Genomic DNA, 20,715 nt, shown 5'->3' with positions numbered 1-20,715 from the left:
GACATATGGGACTGTGCTCTCGCAAAATGAGAATCCATGACAAAAGAGGACATGGAGATGGGTAACAGCGGACTCTGCTTGGGAGAGACATAATGGAAAGTACCCAGGTGGCAGCTGTGCAAACAGCCCAGGCAGGAGGAGGAAGACAAAAGATGCCCAGAAAAAAGAAGATGCTCTAAGGACCTAATATGATGGTGCTTTGGGGAAAAAAGTATTATTTTAAGAAAGATATTACAAAAAAGAAAGAAAGATGAAGTAAAACGCCACAAAGCTGTTTACAGGGGGAAAAATGTAGTCATGGTACATCACTGGGGTCAGTGAACAAATTTACAAAGCCATGCTAATGCAAAACCTGCACAAACATTACTAAAACTAGTTGTTAAACTACTGGGAGAATAGGGGAGGGCAGATGGGGGATAAGAGAGCTAAAGCTTCATTTCTTTTTAAAGGGAAGTAAATGCACATCATTTCTAAAACTGTTCAGTAAAGACAACAGGGGCAGGGCAGGAGAGATTTTTATGCATAATAAATATTTTGATTTTTTTTTTTACCATATGTGTATTGCTTTGACCATTTTTAAAATGCACATTCCCAACACCACTTCCAAAAACTTGGAATCAGTAGGCATAGGGGCACAGGAATCTGCATCTTTAAAAAAAACTCAAGTGATTCTGACAAAGTTAATCTTATGTCTCTTTCAGAAAAGCAAATAAAGAGGTAGCAACCAGTAAAAGTAGCAACACTGATCTGCTCACTGGAGAAATGACAGGAGCTAGAGAATGTCAGGACGGTGGTCTCCCAGACAGTTTCTTGCCATTTTAATAATGAAATGGATAAATATCAGAAGAGGGCAAATAAAAACTAATGGGTTGTGAGTGACCTCGCAATTCAACCCAGCTGCCGGAGAACCTCATGGATGGGTCAACGTTCCTCCCTCTTATATTTGTTGCAAACCACAAGCCTTGATTCAAAAATTAGCCTGGGGAGAAAACATGAAATATCATGTAATGAGGAAAGCTTTTTAACTGAAGGATGTTAGATAAATATTTTTCAGTCTCTGCAGTTTCTGTATAAGCCTTGTTACATCAACCTTGATTTTTAAAATAGTTTAAAGGACGTCTTCAGGATCTCATGTGCTTACAAATGATTGCTGGGATGTGTAGAATCCTTAATAATCAGAAGTCAGATGGTTCTGGGTACTAGGGCAATTTCTTCTAAGAAAATTTCTTCTGGAACATTAGAGGACCAATGGGGTTTGGCTCAATTTGCTGTCAAAGAGCAGCTGGGGGCACAGGGTACTCATTTTCTCCTGTTTCCCTATCGCTTCCTACGACAAGTCAGTGCTGACTGAGAAAGAAAGGATTCTCACCCACACGAGGTCAACTTTATTAGCATGGATTTTTCTTTGCGTCCAAACAAACTACTGACATCTCTTTGCGTAAATCTCAGATAATCTAGAGCTAAAAAAAAAAGTTGTTTTCATGCTTATTTCAGTGTCAAATGAGATTGCTGGCCTTTTAAATACCAACGATGTATTGTTTCTATCTGTAGTGTCTATTATTTTTGTTAACCCTTGAGTTCCATTTATAGATGAAATCATTGCAAAAAAGGAAATGAATTTTGCCCCTAACATGTACTTGTGTTTTTAATTTCATTCAGAAACTGGGAAGTTGATGTGTTTTCGCTTTAATGGTAAATTATTGGTCTGATTAGCATCAACTAAGCTATATTGCAAAAGTAGAATTCAGCCAATTCGAATTTCACTTTTTAATTTCCATCCATCCAGCCAGCCAGCCAGCCAGTCAGCCAGCCATTCAGCTAACCAGCCAACAAGCACTTCCTGAGCAACTACTGTTTGCTTGGCTCTGTTTAAGGTTCCAGGGATACACACATAAAGAAAACATCAGTCATAGAGTAAACCTCTATATCTAATTGGTTGAAAATTTATATGAGAAAGGTTTTGTTTATAGGTTTTCATGCATTTACGTGTTTTCTGTTTGAGGATACATGCCTACCTACTGTTCTTTGAAGTTTGCTACAAGTCTACATCGTTCATCTTTGCCAGTTACATGATTATCGTTTTACTCGATACTTCACACATAAACACTCACTGAAGGTGAAGTATTAACCAACACTGGGATGGCATATAAATCTTCCCCCAGGTATTCCCCACCACTGTGCCTTTGTATATGCTGTTTCTTCTTCCCATATCTTTCCTCACTTGTCCACCTTGCAAATTCCTACTCACATTCAAAACTGTCAGACATCATCTTCAATGAGGCCTTCCCTAAGTTCTTCCCAATAGAATTACCCCCCTCTTTCCTCTGTACTATTTATGGACTTGGTACATATTTTTATTTGCTTTGTTATAAATATTCACTAACATGCCACTCATTATTTCTATACTGTAAACTTCTTGAGGATAGAAGCATTTGTCTCATTTTTGCATCCCAAATAATTATCAGGATGACTGGCACATATGGATATGCACTAAATATGTGCTGAACTGAACTGAGAAACCATTCCCTCTATTACAACTTGTGGAATGCTACAGAAATGTGTTTACATTTTACTTTAAATCATCTCATAATTAAAATAAACACAAATATTTCAAAATATTTAATAAGCTATACATTCCAATGTTTTATGAAATTCTTTTCTGATGAGAGAAATTATCATCCCTATAAAAGTCTGATAAAGTTATAAGTTAGAAACACACTTAAAAAAAAAATTCTGTTGTGCACTCCCCTGACTCTCCTGACTTTGTGCCAACATCATTGTTATTACAGACTCATCCTATTCATACTGTGCTACACTCACTTGTTTATTTATACCCGTATCTTCTCTTAGATGTAAACTCCTCAAGAGCCTGGTTCTTATCCTATCCATCATTGCAGTCCTGGGGACAGCAGTGACTGTGAGAGGGAGGAGCTTAACAAGTGTTTGTTGAATGAATAAACAGAAGAATAAATAGTAGGCAGTGAATAGAATGAAATCCGAGATTCTTCTCTTTCTATTAGGACCTGTTCTGTGATTATCTTAAATGAAGAAAATCTGCTAAATTCTAAATATAAGCTTTGCCTTGCTGTTGAGTATGCTTACACTGTGTGGGTGTGGCAAACTAGGAAAATGAGTGACAAGGGAAAAGCTTTATTGTGCAAAACTTTTATTTTGTCTTTTATGTCTTTTTACTGAAAGAAGTCTTTTCTAGTTTTGAAACAGGGAATAGTGGGTTTTATCTGAGAAAAAAATAATCGGGTTCTTTATTATGAAAAAATGGGTTTGTTAAATATTTCCATGAAGTTCAAAAGCATTGGGATCCTTTTCCCTCTATGGTATTAAAGTCCTTAATTTCCTCTTATTCTAATTGTAGGCAATAAGATGATTTTTAATTGAGTGCTTTGATGTTTCTCTGTGATTTTTTTGGCAACATGAAGGTGTGGCTGCTTAGTAAAATCTTACCAGATGGACAGCAGAGTTAGACACTCTCTAACTACTCTTGCAGAAAATTATGTACTCGTGATTTTTACAACAGTAGCATTTGAAATATGTGGTTAGTTTTGAACCTTTACTCAACTTTTAAGGAAATGTTACCTCTAATAAATATATTATTGGAAGAATCAATATTGTTAAAATGGTCATACTGCCCAAGGCAATCTACAGACTTAATGCAATCCCTATCAAATTACCCAGGACATACGTCACAGAACTAGAACAAATCATAATACAATTTATATGGAACCACAAAAGACCTAGAATTGCAAAAGCATTACTGAAGAGAAAGAAACAGGCTGGAAGAATAACTCTCCCAGACTTCAGACAATACTATAGAGCTACAGTCATCAAGACAGCATGGTACTGGTACAAAAACAGACATATGGACCAATGGAACAGAATAGAGAGCCCAGAAATGAACCCACAAACTTTTGGTCAACTCATCTTCGACAAAGGAGGCAAGAATATACAATGGAATGAAGACAGTCTCTTCAGCCAATGGTGTTGGGAAAACTGGGACAGCAGCATGTAAAGCAATGAAGCTAGAACACTCCCTTACACCATACACAAAAATAAACTCAAAAGGGATCAAAGACTGAAACATAAGACAAGATACAACAAACCTCCTAGAAGAAAATATAGGAAAAACATTATCTCACATGCATCTCAAAAATGTTCTCCTAGAACAATCTACCCAAGCAATAGAAATAAAAGCAAGAATAAACAAATGGAACCTAATGAAAATTACAAGCTTCTGCATAGCAAAGGAAACCATAAGTAAAACAAAACGACAACCTACAGAATGGGAGAAAATTTTTGCAAATGAAACCGACAAAGGCTTGATCTCCAGAATATATAAGCAGCTCACACGATTTAATAAGAAAAAAACAAACAACCCAATCCAAAAGTGGGCAGAAGACCTAAACAAGCAATTCTCCAAGGAAGACATACAAATGATCAATAGGCACATGAAAAAATGCTCAATATCACTAATTATCAGAGAAATGCAAATCAAAACTACAATGAGGTATCACCTCACACCAGTCAGAATGGCCATCATTCAAAAGTCCACAAATGACAAATGCTGGAGAGGCTGTGGAGGAAAGGCAACCCTCCTACACTGCTGGTGGGAATGCAGTTTGGTGCTGCCACTGTGGGAAACAGTATGGAGATTCCTCAAAAGACTAGAAATAGACTTACCATATGACCCAGGAATCCCACTCCTGGGCATATATCCAGAAGGAACCCTACTGCAAAATGACACCTGCACCCCAATGTTCATAGCAGCACTATTTACAATAGCCAAGACATGGAAACAGCCTAAATGTCCATCGACAGATGACTGGATAAAGAAGCTGTGGTATATTTATCCAATGGAATACTATTCAGCCATAAAAACCGACAACATAACGCCATTTGCAGAAACATGAATGTTCCTGGAGAATGTCATTCTAAGTGAAGTAAGCCCGAAAGAGAAAGAAAAATACCATATGAGATCACTCATATGTGGAATCTAAAAACAAAAAACAAAAAACGTAAATAGAAAACAGAAACAGACTCATAGACATCGAATACAAACTTGTGGTTGCCAAGGGGGCAGGGGGGTGGAAGGCACAGACTGGGATTTCAAAATGTAGAATAGATAAACAAGATTGTACTGTGTAGCACAGGAAAATATATACAGGATCTTGTGGTGGCTCACAGCGAGATAATGTGACAATGAATATATATATGTTCATGTATAACTGAAAAATTGTGCTCTACACTGGAATTTGACACAACATTGTAAAATGACTATAATTCAATAAAAAATGTTAAAAAATATATTATTATTCATTAGTTAGTGGCAGTGACAAATATACTCATTAGGTGACCTTTAAAAAAGTTACTTCTACAGGAACCATTCAATAAACTAACTTTTAATACTAAAAATGTCAGCTAAAGATCTCAAGTTTATGTTGTTTCTTCGTACACAAATTACTTTAAAATCCACTCAATCACAATTCATAAATACATGGAGCACACAAATGGCAAAATTTTTCCTCAAAAGTAATTCTCTAATTTCTATATCTACTAGGACCCATTGACTTATAGTAAGTTAATATCATAAAGTATACCAAAGTTGAGAAAAGTATGAAATCGTAATTATATACAGTCATTGCTCTTTGCAATTTTCCAAGCATTTCAAAAACAATACTTGAGAATTATTGAATCAGTACTTTAAATATACAAGATCAAATCTGATTTCTTACCTTTTTCCAGACAAAGAAAGTAGTATTTATAAATTGTGGGACTATTCCAAGGTCATGGGTCAGGTAGGAGAATTTAAAATCAGTCAGCAAAATCAGGCTTAGTTCATTACTTTTTTCTCTACCTATGCATTTTTCATATTTTGTAGTTTCTTGTCTTTAATAATTTGCCTCTGTATTTCCATGTTAAATAAATTTTGATTATAACCTGATAGACACCCAAGTAACTACATTATGAAAATTAATTCATATGGACTAGCTAAGAAAAAAATTATATATTGAAACATTGTATGGGGATATATAAAAATGAATACCATTAAAATTTTTCTGTCAGATGAGCATGCATATTTAAATAACTAACCTGGGCAATTCAGCATGAGAATATTACAAGATTAATACAGATTTTTAAAATATCAGTAGCTGAACATAAGCTAGAAAAGTATGAAATGTTAATCACACTCCTAAGAAGGAACTCTAGAAATAAATTAGAGAAGTGTCAATCTCAAGGATCCATTGAATCCAGCAAACAGAAGGGGCAGTCAGAAAAATGAGACAAAAATGATATTTAAAGCTGTTTCCAAAATATTTCAATTTGATATTATCAAATTTAAGGGAAACATAATCTGTGGTTTTCCTAAAGTGAAGTGACCTTTGACTTTCAAATTAAAAACACAGAAAGATGCTCCTCATATTTGGTTTAGAAAAAAATGTTGCAAAGCAATTTTCTGAAGTGTTAAGGAATTTACCTGTTTCCATTTTCCCATCCTGTGCAGCAGGCCCTTCGGGAATCACACTTTTCACCTGCAGAAACTCGTCAGGTTCATCTCCACCGATGATGGTAAATCCAAACCCCATGTTGCTCTTTTTTAGTGTGGTGCTGAGGAATGTTCCCTTCAACTGGGATGCATCCCGGGTGAACAGTGGTTTTTCTAGATTGGCCGATACAAGTCAAAAAAGAAAAAGCAGGGTTATGGCAAGTTCTTGTATGGGGAAAGGCCGCCACTGAGCAGCAATCCCCGGGTAAATGGGGGGTTTTCTTAGAGTAAATGTAAGCAGGTGTGGCTGCAGGAGCAAACCTCTGGGCACTTCCTACAAACACAGAGCAGTCCCAAGCATCCAGGAAAAGGTGAAAGGGCTGCTTGGTTTGGAGGGAGGTTTTTTCTTTTCTTTTTTCTTTTTTTTTTTTTTTTTGTCAGGTCAACATTTCCATTCACTAAAATCACCTTGTGCTTAAAAGGAACTAAATCAACAGGCTGTCACAGCCTTCAGACAGAGGAGCATAAAATCATCCAGATGCATCTGGACATGCTCCTCTTGTTCTGAAAGAGTCCAGGTAGGAGGTATGCATGACTGGCTGGTCCCACACAAAATCTTGAAGGGACAGGAGTAGAAAACCGAAACGGACTATTTTGTTTTGTAAAGAATAGGAACAGTGGCATGGTAACACCTCTTCGAATGTCTCAATCGTTTCAAAAGAGTGCCTGGATGTGGGACTCAGTTAGCTTTTGCTTATATTATAAGATGCTATAGAGATAAGCAGATAAACCAATTTCTAGTGACCCGATAGAGGTTAGTATACTCTAAAATGTGAGTAAGAGGCAAGCCAATATCTCTAGACATTATGAATGTAAAGGCAACACTTTTTGTAACAATATGTTGACATATTCAAACCATATACCTAAATAATCTGAACAGTACTTGAATCCCCTCATATATGTTTAACCCTAATCCTCTCATTTGTTACATAATATGCTTTTCCAGCTGTGATTGGTAATAAGCATATTCCTAAGTATATTAAATGCCTTAAAAATAAGTCATATTAGGAATCAGAATTAATATCTGCTTGAAAATGTTACCACAGTCAAGTATTTTATACATTTTTTTTCGTTGTTCTAGTTTGGATGATACGATTTGATATTTCTAACAGCCACACTGTACATGGTGACTTAGTTAAGTATGCTGTTTTGCTGCTGTTACATTTTGGATGATATGTAATGGACAAACTATCAAGCAATGAGTCATTATTTTGGAATTTTACTTCACCTATTACATATCACACACATCTTTATGAAAAACAGAGAGAGCTTCCTTAACAGATAAATGGAAAAGCACACAATCTTGTCATCTACATTTCCTTATGAAAGTAACATGTGCAACGTGGAAAGAAGTTCAATGTGAGACCTTTACATTCATCCGTCCTGTGCTGTAGTGATACATGTGAAATCAGCAGGCATATCTGGGTCTCCCCGACTGCGAGAGCCTCCTCCGTGTTTCCCGAGTGAGTAAGAGACCACGACAACGTGAGAAGTGTGTGCAGCATCTCATCCCCCGAGTGGCTCCAGGGCGGAGTCAGGTGCAGCAAGCAGCCCGGGACATACCGATGTGCCAGGGCCTCCTGACGAGGTGGCGCCCATAGTGGGACAAGTCACTCACGCTGCGCGACCTCTCCTGGGCAGCGCGGGGGCGGGCGGGTGTGGGCCTAGGTACTGTCGATGACGAGCTGTCTACTGTCACAAAGGAGAACAAGCCTCATTCTTGTGCTTGGTCTTCTGGGTTCAAATTTATGAGTCTACGAATCTCTGCAGTTTACATGACCACTGTCAACACCCATTCTTCTCTACCTGGCAGCGTGCTGTGCATTCCTATAAGGCACTGCCCAGGTGTTAACTTCATTTATGCTTGCTAAATGCATGAGTTCAGAGACAGAGCAAACACCCAGCTAAAACTAATCCCAGGGGTTTAGGAAAAACAAATCAATTACATGAAACCATCCAAATTAAAGGCATATTTGGAAGAACAGGCAGTTTGATAGACAGTCTTTCCCTTTGAGCCATTGCTCATTGACAGGTACCAACCTCGGAAACCTGGGGCCTGCAGGGGCTTTGTTCCAAGTTCTGTGTGGGGCATGTTATGCTGCTGTAGCTTCCTTTTTGCTTCCAGGACAGGGTTTTCAAACTGTGTTCTTCTATTTATGTGGCTGAAAAATAAAATTTCAAATTAGGATAACAGTGGGGCAAAATCATTAAAGAGAACATATGTATAGCTCTACAGAAAGCAGGTGATTAAGGGACACCTAACATGATTATAGTTGAATGCCCCACCAGGCACGGAGTCAGGCTTCTGCTGGGGCTGGCCCAAGTACAACACACAATTCTGTGACAAGAGCAAAGTTCTCAATGGCTCTATCATACAGTATTGTATTTAAATCATGCATGATTCAGCCAGAAGAACCAGAATGTGCACTTACTTTCTGGTCTACTGTGTTAGTTTGAGACGAGTTTGGTGCATTAAAATAAGTGGTCAACAAATGAAATTTATACTAAATGGTGCTGAAAGAAAAAGTATCATCTAAGCTTTGTAAAGTCCCTACATCCAACAAGCTAAGTGAAAGGTAAATTCACTGATTGCCTTACACTTACAGCAACAGAAGTCCACACGTTTTAGAACCAAACCTGGATTAAAGGGCTGGGATATGGGAGGAAAGGCTCTCAAGGATATTTATGGAAGTTGTGGAATACCTGTAGGATGACTGATCCGGAGAGCAATCAAAAGTATTTACACTCTGCATAGTGAGATAATAAGCTTCTAGATATCAGACACAGAGTAGCTTTAAGCAAGTGTGGATCCACTAAACTAAGGGCTTAGAGTTTAAAAATTCCTTATAGGATCCTTATAGTATGATGCATTCATACATAAAATTTAGAGTTCCTTGTCCATGGAGAGAGTGGGAACCAACAACACTGCCTAGCAGCAGTGAAGCTCTTCTACGTATACATGTCCCACCAGAGGGATGGCATTTACGCTGACTTTGGTTCTTTGTACAAACAAAAAAAGGATTATGGTAGGACAGCATGAAAGGTGAGAGGTGCTAGAAGAGGCATGAACAATTACTGAGTACGTCACTCTGTGTCAGGTACTATATGTAAATTTCCTGTGAAGTCTCATGGCCACAGTCTTCTTTTTTTATATATATATATAAACATTTCTTTATTGAGTTATAGTTATTTTACAATGTTGTGTCAAATTCCAGTGTAGAGCACAATTTTTCAGTTATGTATGAACATATATACATTCTTTGTCACATTCTGTTTCACTGTGAGCCACCACAAGATTCTGTATATATTTCCCTGTGCTGCTCAGTACAATCTTGTTTATCTATTCTGCATTTTGAAATCCTAGTCCTTTCCCATCCCCTGTACCCCTGGCAACCACAAGTTTGTATTCTATGTCTATGAGTCTGTTTCTGTTTTCTATTTACGTTTTTTGTTTTTTGTTTTTTAGATTCCACATATGAGTGATCTCATATGGTATTTTTCTTTCTCTTTCGGGCTTACTTCACTTAGAATGACATTCTCCAGGAACATTCATGTTTCTGCAAATGGCGTTATGTTGTCGGTTTTTATGGCTGAATAGTATTCAATTGTATAAATATACCACAGCTTCTTTATCCAGTCATCTGTCGATGGACATTTAGGCTGTTTCCATGTCTTGGCTATTGTAAATAGTGCTGCTATGAACATTGGGGTGCAGGTGTCATTTTGCAGTAGGGTTCCTTCTGGATATATGCCCAGGAGTGGGATTCCTGGGTCATATGGTAAGTCTATTTCTAGTCTTTTGAGGAATCTCCATACTGTTTCCCACAGTGGCAGCACCAAACTGCATTCCCACCAGCAGTGTAGGAGGGTTGCCTTTCCTCCACAGCCTCTCCAGCATTTGTCATTTGTGGACTTTTGAATGATGGCCATTCTGACTGGTGTGAGGTGATACCTCATTGTAGTTTTGATTTGCATTTCTCTGATAATTAGTGATATTGAGCATTTTTTCATGTGCCTATTGATCATTTGTATGTCTTCCTTGGAGAATTGCTTGTTTAGGTCTTCTGCCCACTTTTGGATTGGGTTGTTTGTTTTTTTCTTATTAAATCGTGTGAGCTGCTTATATATTCTGGAGATCAAGCCTTTGTCGGTTTCATTTGCAAAAATTTTCTCCCATTCTGTAGGTTGTCGTTTTGTTTTACTTATGGTTTCCTTTGCTATGCAGAAGCTTGTAATTTTCATTAGGTTCCATTTGTTTATTCTTGCTTTTATTTCTATTGCTTGGGTAGATTGTTCTAGGAGAACATTTTTGAGATGCATGTGAGATAATGTTTTTCCTATATTTTCTTCTAGGAGGTTTGTTGTATCTTGTCTTATGTTTCAGTCTTTGATCCCTTTTGAGTTTATTTTTGTGTATGGTGTAAGGGAGTGTTCTAGCTTCATTGCTTTACATGCTGCTGTCCAGTTTTCCCAACACCATTGGCTGAAGAGACTGTCTTCATTCCATTGTATATTCTTGCCTCCTTTGTCGAAGATGAGTTGACCAAAAGTTTGTGGGTTCATTTCTGGGCTCTCTATTCTGTTCCATTGGTCCATATGTCTGTTTTTGTACCAGTACCATGCTGTCTTGATGACTGTAGCTCTATAGTATTGTCTGAAGTCTGGGAGAGTTATTCCTCCAGCCTGTTTCTTTCTCTTCAGTAATGCTTTGGCAATTCTAGGTCTTTGATGGTTCCATATAAATTGTATTATGATTTGTTCTAGTTCTGTGACGTATGTCCTGGGTAATTTGATAGGGATTGCATTAAGTCTGTAGATTGCCTTGGGCAGTATGACCATTTTAACAATATTGATTCTTCCAATCCAGGAGCATGGGATATCTTTCCATTTTTTTAAGTCTTCTTTAATTTCCTTCATCAGTGTTTTATAGTTTTCCATGTATAAGTCTTTAACCTCCTTGGTTATATTGCTTCCTAGGCATTTTATTACTTTGGGTGCTATTTTAAAGGGGATTGTTCCTTCACTTTATTTTTCTGTTGATTCATCGTTAGTGTAAAGAAATGCAGCTGATTTTTGAACGTTAATCTTGTAACCTGCTACCTTGCTGAATTCTTTGATTATTTCTAGTAGTTTTCGTGTGCTCATGGCCCCAGTCTTGAATTCTAATTATCCTCATTTTAAAGGTGATGAGACTGACACATAAGAGGTCCACTGATTGCTCTAAGTCATATACCTAGTAAGCAGAATGGCTGGGATTTGACCATCTGTCCCTAAAATCCATCCACATACCTTCTCTTTTCAACGTGTGGTTTCACACTGGCAAGTGCACACATATTTAATATGCATGTGCACACACACACAGAATCCTCTCATTTGAGGTCTATAAATTCACATAAGAAAAGAAAGGAGGTAAAAGAAGCAAAAATCTCAACAAGTAATTTTCTATTAATATAAATCAGATAATTCCTGGTGAGGCAAAAAAGTGGTAGTCAGAACCATGCTAAGACGACTGCTATATCTAATTACTTCCTCATGAGAGCCAGGGTCGAGTGGCTGCCTGACCCACAGGCTCTGGAGTCTGTCGGTCCTGGATTCAAAACCTGGCTCTGCCACTTGATTAGCTGTGTGACCTTGCACAAGCTTTTAAACCTGAACCTTAGTGTCTTCATCTGTAAGATGGGCATAATGCTGCCTTCCCCCTCGGGTGGCTGTGAGGATTCAATGAAATGACGAATAACTGGCCCAGCGTTTCAAGCATAGACATGCTCAGTAACTAGCAGCAGCTGTTACCATCATGGCCAACACCATCAACATCTTATCATCACCCCTACTGCCGTTATTTTGAGTCCACAGGGAAGGCTTTATGGGGACGGGCTTTAAAAGCACTATGACCTTTCTCTAATGTTGCCTGAGGTATAGGCTAGGGTGCTATTTAGAAAGGAGGTGCTTAGCACAATGCTCTTTTGTACTGGAACCCACTGGTAGGGGGTTCAAAGTAAATCTGTCTTGTGGAAGATGACGTTCCATTGGAAGTAAATGCTATTGTAATGCTCTCGAGCACCAAGAAGTCACCATGATCCGTGGTGCATGGTGAACTACGGCATGGCGCTTGCCGAGTCTCCTCACCTTGTAAACTCTGGCAGTGCCGCTCTGCTTCAGAAGGGGCCGATCTAAAGTCTCTCCTCCCCTTCTCCATTTTCCCTTACTAAACTCCTTTGAACTCTTCCCCTTACTTAAAGAAATACTGTTTCTGACAATGCCCTTACTCATCTCTGCACCTTCACCTTTGCCTGCATCACCACAGGCACCTTTTGCTTTGAATGTACTCGGAGCTACTCGAACCAGCAGCACCCTACCAATCCTCTCCTCTTCTCCTGTGACACTCAGAGCATCATTGCTGTAGCACCTCAAGCAGGACAGCCTGGGTTTGAAGTGGCATCTCTGGTAAATTACTAAACTCCCTAAGCATCAATATCCTCACCTGTAAAATGGGGGCATTGATATCTACTTCTTGGAGTTGCTGTGAAGATAAGAGAAATAATGTTTGCGAAGTACAGATACACAGGGAGGGCCCCACAATTGTATGGTATAGCTGTTCTTTATTCTTCGAGGTACAGTTTTTCTCTGTTACTATTATTTATAAGTGCTGCTGCTATTGTTGTCATCACTATTACAACGCTTTTCCCAAGTGTCCTGTGACTCCTCCAACCTCACCCAGTGGCATCCTCAGTCTGCTATGCTCCTCCCCTCGGCTCTCATGAAACTTTCAACAGACTTCTGTCATCACAGTTTAGTTATTTATTTTCTGACACTCTGCCTCCCCATTAAGAGGATTTGAGGCCCTTTTAAAGAACAATAACAACAATGAAAAGTAAACAAAATCAGGGTGAAGTTCGTTGAGGCTAGGTGGAAGATCAATCGACAAAATTAATAATATAGGGTCTTACTTGTTTACTAGAGTTATGTTGCAAATTAGCTTTGAGCTTTCAAGCTGCTAATTCAACAGGAAAGAGAAGCCAGGTATATTCTTCAGAGTATTTAAGATTTGCCCAAGACAGTTGTTCTGAGGGACATAGTATTCCTGTTACTGAGTGTCGTGGGATCATTCTTCCCAGGTCTTGGATAAAGAGGTTTCTGTGACGTAGTACACAGCACCCTAAACGGTACGCCACAGTAATGAATTTAACAGGCTATAGTGACCTTGTCCTACTGTGTCTCAATGATTTATTTTTATGTTTGTGTGCTTTTCCAGATTGTGTACACCTGTGTACAGGGGCCATGTGTTATTCAACTTTATACACTAAGCACTGGACACAGTGAGAGACAATAATTTGTTGTTGTTGTTAAATGACTAAATGGTGAGTCTGTTTTAAAACTTTTGTTTGCGAATATATGTTAGTAGTTTTGAGCAACAGCTCTGAGGTGTACCAAAGTTTCAGCTTTCTTCATTTCCGATCTGTTCGATTTCTATTTTTCTAGGTCACTGTTCATCATAAGCATAACTTCATTCTTAGAAAATTCACTACAAGAACTTTCTGGGGTAGGTTTACTGTACAATTAGGCTCTTCTAACTTGCCGCCTGCATGTAATTACCACCTTAGAAAATTCAGTGTGTAGTCACTTGCTTTATGGGAACAATGTTGAAAAGATTCCATTCACCATCAAAGTGAGTTTCTAGATTTCACAGAGAATGAAAATACCAATGAACTCATCTGGTTTGTCTTGTACCCCACAAACAGTGGAAGGTGGCCAAGGCTTTAGTGTCCTGAGCTAATTTTTGCTACCGAAAAATTACATTGTCACAAATGAAGTCATTCATTTAAAATTTAAAATGCTCCCAAGATTTAAAAGACCAATCACAGAGAAATATGATTGCAGCTGAAGAGGGAAGATTTGTCTTCTTTGTGCTTCTAAAATGAATAGTTTCTAGTCCTTTCAGCGAGGATTTGGGGGCCTCACAATGTGTAAACAGATGTGAGTGACAAAGGTCATCCTCCTCCTCCTCCTCACTGTTTAGTCTCCGTGAGAGAATTACGAGCGAGTGCATCTGTCCAGTACAGAACAGGAACCTGGGAAGCTGTCAAGAGTTCTCATTCTTTAGTCTATTATCATATTTTAGTAATAGAATTTGTAGGTGTTAAGATCTAAGAGGGTAAGAGACATACTCTGAAGTGGATAAAGCCCAACAACCTCACTTTCTCTTTTCAAAAAAGGGAAAAACTACTGACAGGAGATGCTTCCATGTGGGGTTGGCAAGGGGTTCGGGGTACTGGAGGAAGAGATTCCATCTCCTTCTCTCTTCTCACTTATTTGCAGCTTACCTCCCACCCCCTCCACCTTTCGTTATGCAATGGAAACTCAGGATAAGTTCCTATGTATCAGGACTTTGTAGTTCTGGATGAACCCAAGGAGCTTAAAAACCAAACAAAAATAAAAACAGAGAAGACTCAGGGCCTCCCCTAAGTCAACTGAGCCACAATCTCTGAAAAGGGTACAGGCAGTGACATTTTTTAAGAAAGCTCCCAGGTAGCTGTCCTGTGCTGCTGGGGTTGCAATCCCCAGAGTTAGAAGCTGAGAAGGTGTGAAAAAGTAGTTGAATAAGGAGTTTCTTCCCTTATTCCACAGGAAATCTCTTTTTCTCTATGAGGCCTTGGGGAGTACTAGGAAATGCTCTTTTTCTCCAGAAGAGAGGACTTGTACCAACAGAAGTTTCAGACACGCACAGAGGGAATGAACTATCTGCAGCTGACTGGATGACATGCTGCCAAAGGTAGTCTCACGTCAGAGTCCTGTTAGACTGCCACCTCCTTCACTGTGGGGAGGGGACGGAAGAAACAGGAGGAAAGCCCTGTGTCCTGAGCCCATCAGGACACCCACGACAGGTCCACTGCTTCTGTGGTTTTGGAGAGAGGCACACAGTCATGAATGACACCTTTCTGTACCTACTGGCCACTATCACACCATCCAGACTTCAGTTGACAGTTTAGAAATGGACCTTTGGGTCACTGGAGAAAGGGAAGAAAGCAACTTTCAAGTGGAGATTGTACCACAAGTGAAATATTTCCAAGGTGATCAAGGTGGCCACACTAATTACCCTGAGGTTTTGAGGTAGCCAGTGCTCAATAAATATTTATTGAATAAATGCGTGGGTGGAGGCAGGCATGCCTGAAAGGTCATAGATCTCGCTGTTTTACAATTTAACTCTCCCATAAAATATATGTTGTGACAGAACTTTAGTGAAGCTTACGGCCAGCTTATATGATATAACTAATCTGCATTTGCGTAATGATCTGAGGAATTCTTCAAAACAGATTCTTTCAAGACTTTCTCATGAGAGTGAAAAAGTCAGCCCACTTTGAAGATGAAAGATTTGGATTTGCTGTCTTGTGTTACAACAGGAATGTGCTAATACGGAAACGCACGTGCGCAACAACACATGGGAGCATCTGCAGGCAGCCACTCAGCGACGGGTGTGGGAAGGTTGGCTTGGGGTTTGGGACTGCAGCTCAGTGTGTCACCCATTCTATGCAAACTCACTTCTTTGGGGGCTTCCCCAAATCTGTTTTACTTGGAGCATTTTTTTTTTTTTAAAGAGAGTAATTTCTGAATGAAACCAGAGCATGAATTTCCTGGTTGCTTGGAATTCCATAGGTTTTCTTTGACCCCAATTCTGACTCCCACACTTCCGGATGGTCAGAAAAGTGCATGTTGCCTCCTCACATCTGAGTCCCTAAACTGCAGCCGCACTGGCAGCCAAACACATACACTGCTCCCTCCCTGCCTATATTGTTATTCATTTTAATACAAGCCTTGACGAGATGCCATACATTTTTCTCTACTATCCAGGTCAGGTAAATGTTATAAAAACTTCCTCTTGCTTTGGAAACTATAGAGACGATAATGATGCTACAGGGATCTTCTGGGGCCAACTCTTGTGATGGAAGGCAGGACACCATATTAAGGGCTTGGTCACTGCAGTCACATTGCTGGCATTCACATCCATGCCCCCCACATCCTAGCGTGTGACCTTGGGCACATCATTTACCCACTCTGTACTTCAGAATTTTTCATCTGTAAAGCTGGGATGAAAATAATACCACCTCATAAAGTTATTGTGCGTATTAAATGAATTGAATCATCACTTAAGATGGATAAATCACTTCAGACCAGTGCCTGGATATAAGTACTCAACAAATGCTATTATGATTCATCAAGCAGGCTTTGCTAGGCACTGTGGTATGGGTGCAGGAAGGAGCAAAGATCAATAAGAAATGCAGTCTAGATTCGACACAACATTGTAAAATGACTATAACTCAATAAAAAAAGTTAAAAAAAGAAACAAAAAAGAAACGCAGTCTAGTAGGGGAGATAAAATAGAAACAAAGAGAACTATACAATAGACTTTACAAAATATGATGTATGCCTTACAGTGCTTTGAAAAGCTAAATTTTAAAAGTACTAGTTTAAAGATTAATGTTTTAAATATACTTTAGTTTAAAATATGAGCTTTGGATAAATGGAAGCATTGAATCTATTTTGCTCAGAGAATTTTTTTTTTTTAATAGACTAACTGAATCCTGCCTCTTGAAAGATTTCTTCCCAATTTCCAACACTTAAGTGATAATTTTTTTTCTATAAATGCCCATTCATTATTCCCTACTATACCTGAGGGAAATGTGAGTTTGCTTTATGAATATGGGTGGGAAGACTGAGTCATTCACATGTTACTTTCTCCTGCCATTTCTGGACATGAGGAGTCTGATCTGGGAACACAGTATCCAGCGGGGAGGTGGAATCATGGCTGGCAGAGAAGAGCATTCTTACACTGGTGCTGAAACTCTCACAGCTAAGGAGTCTGTCCTTCATTACCCACCAGGCTGAGCTTCCCAAACGTGGATATATTTTCAGATAAATGACCTCTCCCTTCTTCCCAGTAGCGGTGCTAAGTTATTTAGTTAAGACACTGACCTTAATGTGTATTTTATGTGTAGCTTATGTATAAGGGGTATTTCTCACTTAGCCATTACTATTTACCAATTCATGGAAAACTTGATATTTTATTCTCAGCAGAAATGACATCGTACACTGTCAATCATGTCATGAAGCCCTCAGGACCTACAAGATACATAGACTCATTTTCTAAAATTTCAGAGCCAGTAGGCATGCACTTAAAAACGTGTTCTATCCATCCTTTCTCATTCCCATAAAACATCTTTCTTAAATGTTACTGCTGGATGCAGGAGGAGGCTACTGTTATCAAAGGTATGGCTAAACTTTTGCTCCTACATTGAGTGAAAGTGGTGAGTTGTAAACCTACAGGTGAGATAGAGATTATCTAGACAGAAACTAAAAGACTACACTGCTATTTCAACATCGTTCTGTATTAAGAGACAAGAATAAATACATTTTCTTCCACTGGTGTCTGCCAGCCCTGACTCACTGGCTTTAAGTTTCATACACACATTCATGAATGTTTATCAGTGTGCTAGGCACTGGGGACACAAACAGGAAAACAATGACACAACCCCTTCACCAAGGGGGCCCATACTCCAACGGAGGAGACACACAAACTGGGTGACTAACCACCTCAGGTTTGTGAAAGACTAAAGGATTTTCCAGGGTTTGGGACTTTTCAGTTCTAAACTCTGGACAGTCCTGGGTAAACTGGGATGCATTGATCACTCACAGTAGCCACTTAGCCACAAACAGCAATGGCTAGGTGATGAACTCGCCTTATACATAAGATACACATAAAAGATTAAAAAAATATTATTCTTGACTACTGGGTCTATCTCACTGCCCAGACCAGGGAAAAATCAAATACACAGCTATTCCTTTTATACACTAGAAAGTGGCCAGAAGATTTGTATGCACAAAGTGGGGACTCAAAGGAAGAAAAGAGAACTTAGTCTGATGGTTTGGGGGAAGCTTCACAAAGGAAGTGAGACTCCAGCAGGTTCTAGAAGGATAGATGTATTTTGCCAGATGGAGAAGAGGGGCATGTTAGGGAGAGAATAGTGGATACAGAAAGATGTTCAGAAATATTCCATTCTGCTTAGCCAGAGTATAGGGCTAGTGAATACACACATGTGGGGTGGTGGTGTGGGAACAGAGGTCGGGGGAGAGAATGAGCTATGAGATGGGAAAGGTGCTTCCAAGTTATGGTATGAAGTTTTGTTTTGTTTCAGAGTCTCCCTACTTCTATTGTGGCTTTGGTCTAATAGCCTTGAAAGTCCATAGCCTTGAAAGTCTTCATCCAGGAGGATGTGCCTCATTCCTGAACTTGGAGGGATTATAAAATGAGTTTCACCATATTAACCACATAGGAAAAGCTGTGGTGCTCCCTAGAATTCTCAATTATTTCAGCATCATTTACTGGCTCCCTCCAATGTACTGGTTATTATTCTTACTTGGTAATGTGAGGGTAAGATGCTCCGTGACAATGCAGAATCACATCATCCAGGGGACTGGGTATGACAGTGTGCAGGGAGGGGTGACAAAAGTCTGACCTGTTATATACTCTGAACTGGATTGCTATTTATTAATAACTTATTTATGAGTTGCTAAAATGTGTAGTCACATTTTAGCCTAAGTCCTGTGAATTCCAAAAAATATGTCCAAGTATGATTAAGTATTGTACACCTGTGCATACATGGCACACATATAGAATGTTAGACACACACAGTCATGGATTACTGTGGTCCTGACTTCAAGGGAGAGTCAGAGAATTACCAAGGACACACAGAACAGTGAAAAATCATGAAAGCAACATCACTCATGCCTCAGAGTATCCAAGAAGGTGGGAGTCAGGAAAAGAGTGCCAACCAGGGGAGATGGACAAGACTGGGAGCAAGACTGTGGGACGATTTTGAAAATCAACAGGACATGAAGATAATTCCAAATCCATGTAATAGCAAAACTCTCCAGGTACCCAAGTCCAATGTTCAAAGTGAGAAAAAGATTAAAGAATATTATTCTTGACTACTGGGTCTTTCTCACTGCCCAGACCAGGCGAAAGTCAACTACACAGCTATTCCTTTTATATGCTAGGAAGTGGTTCAGGAAGAATTAGAAAACCAAACAAAATTAAAACACACTTTTTATGAATCTCAGAGAGAAAAGGATCTTTTCCCTGGATACCTAGAATCTGCATAGAACCTTTCAGGATCTTGCCACTGAAAAGTTGGCCATGGGGCCTGTGTGGGTGGGTGGGAGCCTATCATTCTGAGAAGATAAGGACCCCAGGAAGATAAGAGGCTTGGAAAAAAAGTAGTGGGAAGAGAGAATAAAGCTTTGGCAGAACCCAGAGCAAAGAAACGTGTCAGTAATTGTTGTCAACAATTCACTGTTGTCTTTAATAGGTAACCATTAGGGATAACTATTGTTGCAGAGTTTTATATAATTAGCACACTATGCCTAAAATTATGACATACTTTTGCATACTAAAAACTGAGAAACAAAATGGTAATAAGAATACAAAGACCCGGCTTTGGGTGACATGGCTTTCAAACCAGAAGAGTCTCTTCCAAGGGTTACCTTTCTGTCTCCCTTAGGGGCTAATCCTGATTTTACTCTTCTTGAACTTTGCCCTTACCCAACTCTGGAAATTGAACATGGGCCATTGTCTCTGACGATTACAACAATGATGATAGGAAGATTCTGCACTACTATCTGTGCATAAGGTTAGAGCTGTATGTGAGTGAGAACGGGAGTAGTCAGTAATCACACAGCTATGTACGTCTTGTCTCGGGCTTTGAAAAGGATATATTTGGTCCTGCTGAGGTCCAGTGATACAATAAGAAAGGAAAACACGGCACTCACTCAACAAGAAATTCCTTACATGGTAACACGGTGGAACCGTGAGTGCTGGTAAGAGCTCTCCCCCGATGCTCACCTAAGAGTTACCCACAAGTGGTGGATTAGGCCATGAGCAGTAACAGGTGAGGGGGCCACCTGCACTCAGGTTTCCTCATTCTCACGTGTACTTCTTGGGCTTCACCAAAAAGACTCACTTACAATGAGTCTCAGTTATCATTCTCTCTTATTTTTGAGATCGAACCAGCATTTGACATTGAAGCCACATTGGAAGATGAAGTCCACCTCTCACTGCCTTTGTGAAGTTCCCCTAATATCTCTGAACTGCAAGGGCCTCGTCT

At 39.3% G+C, this 20,715-nt stretch overlaps 1 protein-coding gene across 5 annotated transcripts in view; it reads right to left on the bottom strand.

The window, feature by feature from the left end:
* MAGI2 (membrane associated guanylate kinase, WW and PDZ domain containing 2) overlaps positions 1–20,715 on the bottom strand; it is a 1,116,223-nt gene that overhangs the window by 260,988 nt on the left and 834,520 nt on the right. For 3 of the 5 annotated variants that reach the window (XM_032484131.1, XM_032484132.1, XM_014559732.2), the window contains exons 8-9: positions 8,600–8,721; positions 6,491–6,673 (exon numbers count right to left, since the gene is read on the bottom strand). In XM_032484131.1, the coding sequence (XP_032340022.1) occupies positions 6,491–6,673; positions 8,600–8,721 (305 nt within the window). Of the gene's footprint in view, positions 1–6,490; positions 6,674–8,122; positions 8,252–8,599; positions 8,722–20,715 lie in introns of all 5 variants that reach the window. The other 2 variants (XM_032484133.1, XM_032484135.1) reach the window with 1 other exon arrangement.

This window comes from Camelus ferus, chromosome 7 (genome assembly GCF_009834535.1).
Source record: "Camelus ferus isolate YT-003-E chromosome 7, BCGSAC_Cfer_1.0, whole genome shotgun sequence".
Classification (NCBI taxonomy): domain Eukaryota; kingdom Metazoa; phylum Chordata; class Mammalia; order Artiodactyla; family Camelidae; genus Camelus; species Camelus ferus.
The sequence above is the reverse complement of the archived record's forward strand: the minus strand, read 5'-3'. Positions and strand labels throughout refer to the sequence as shown.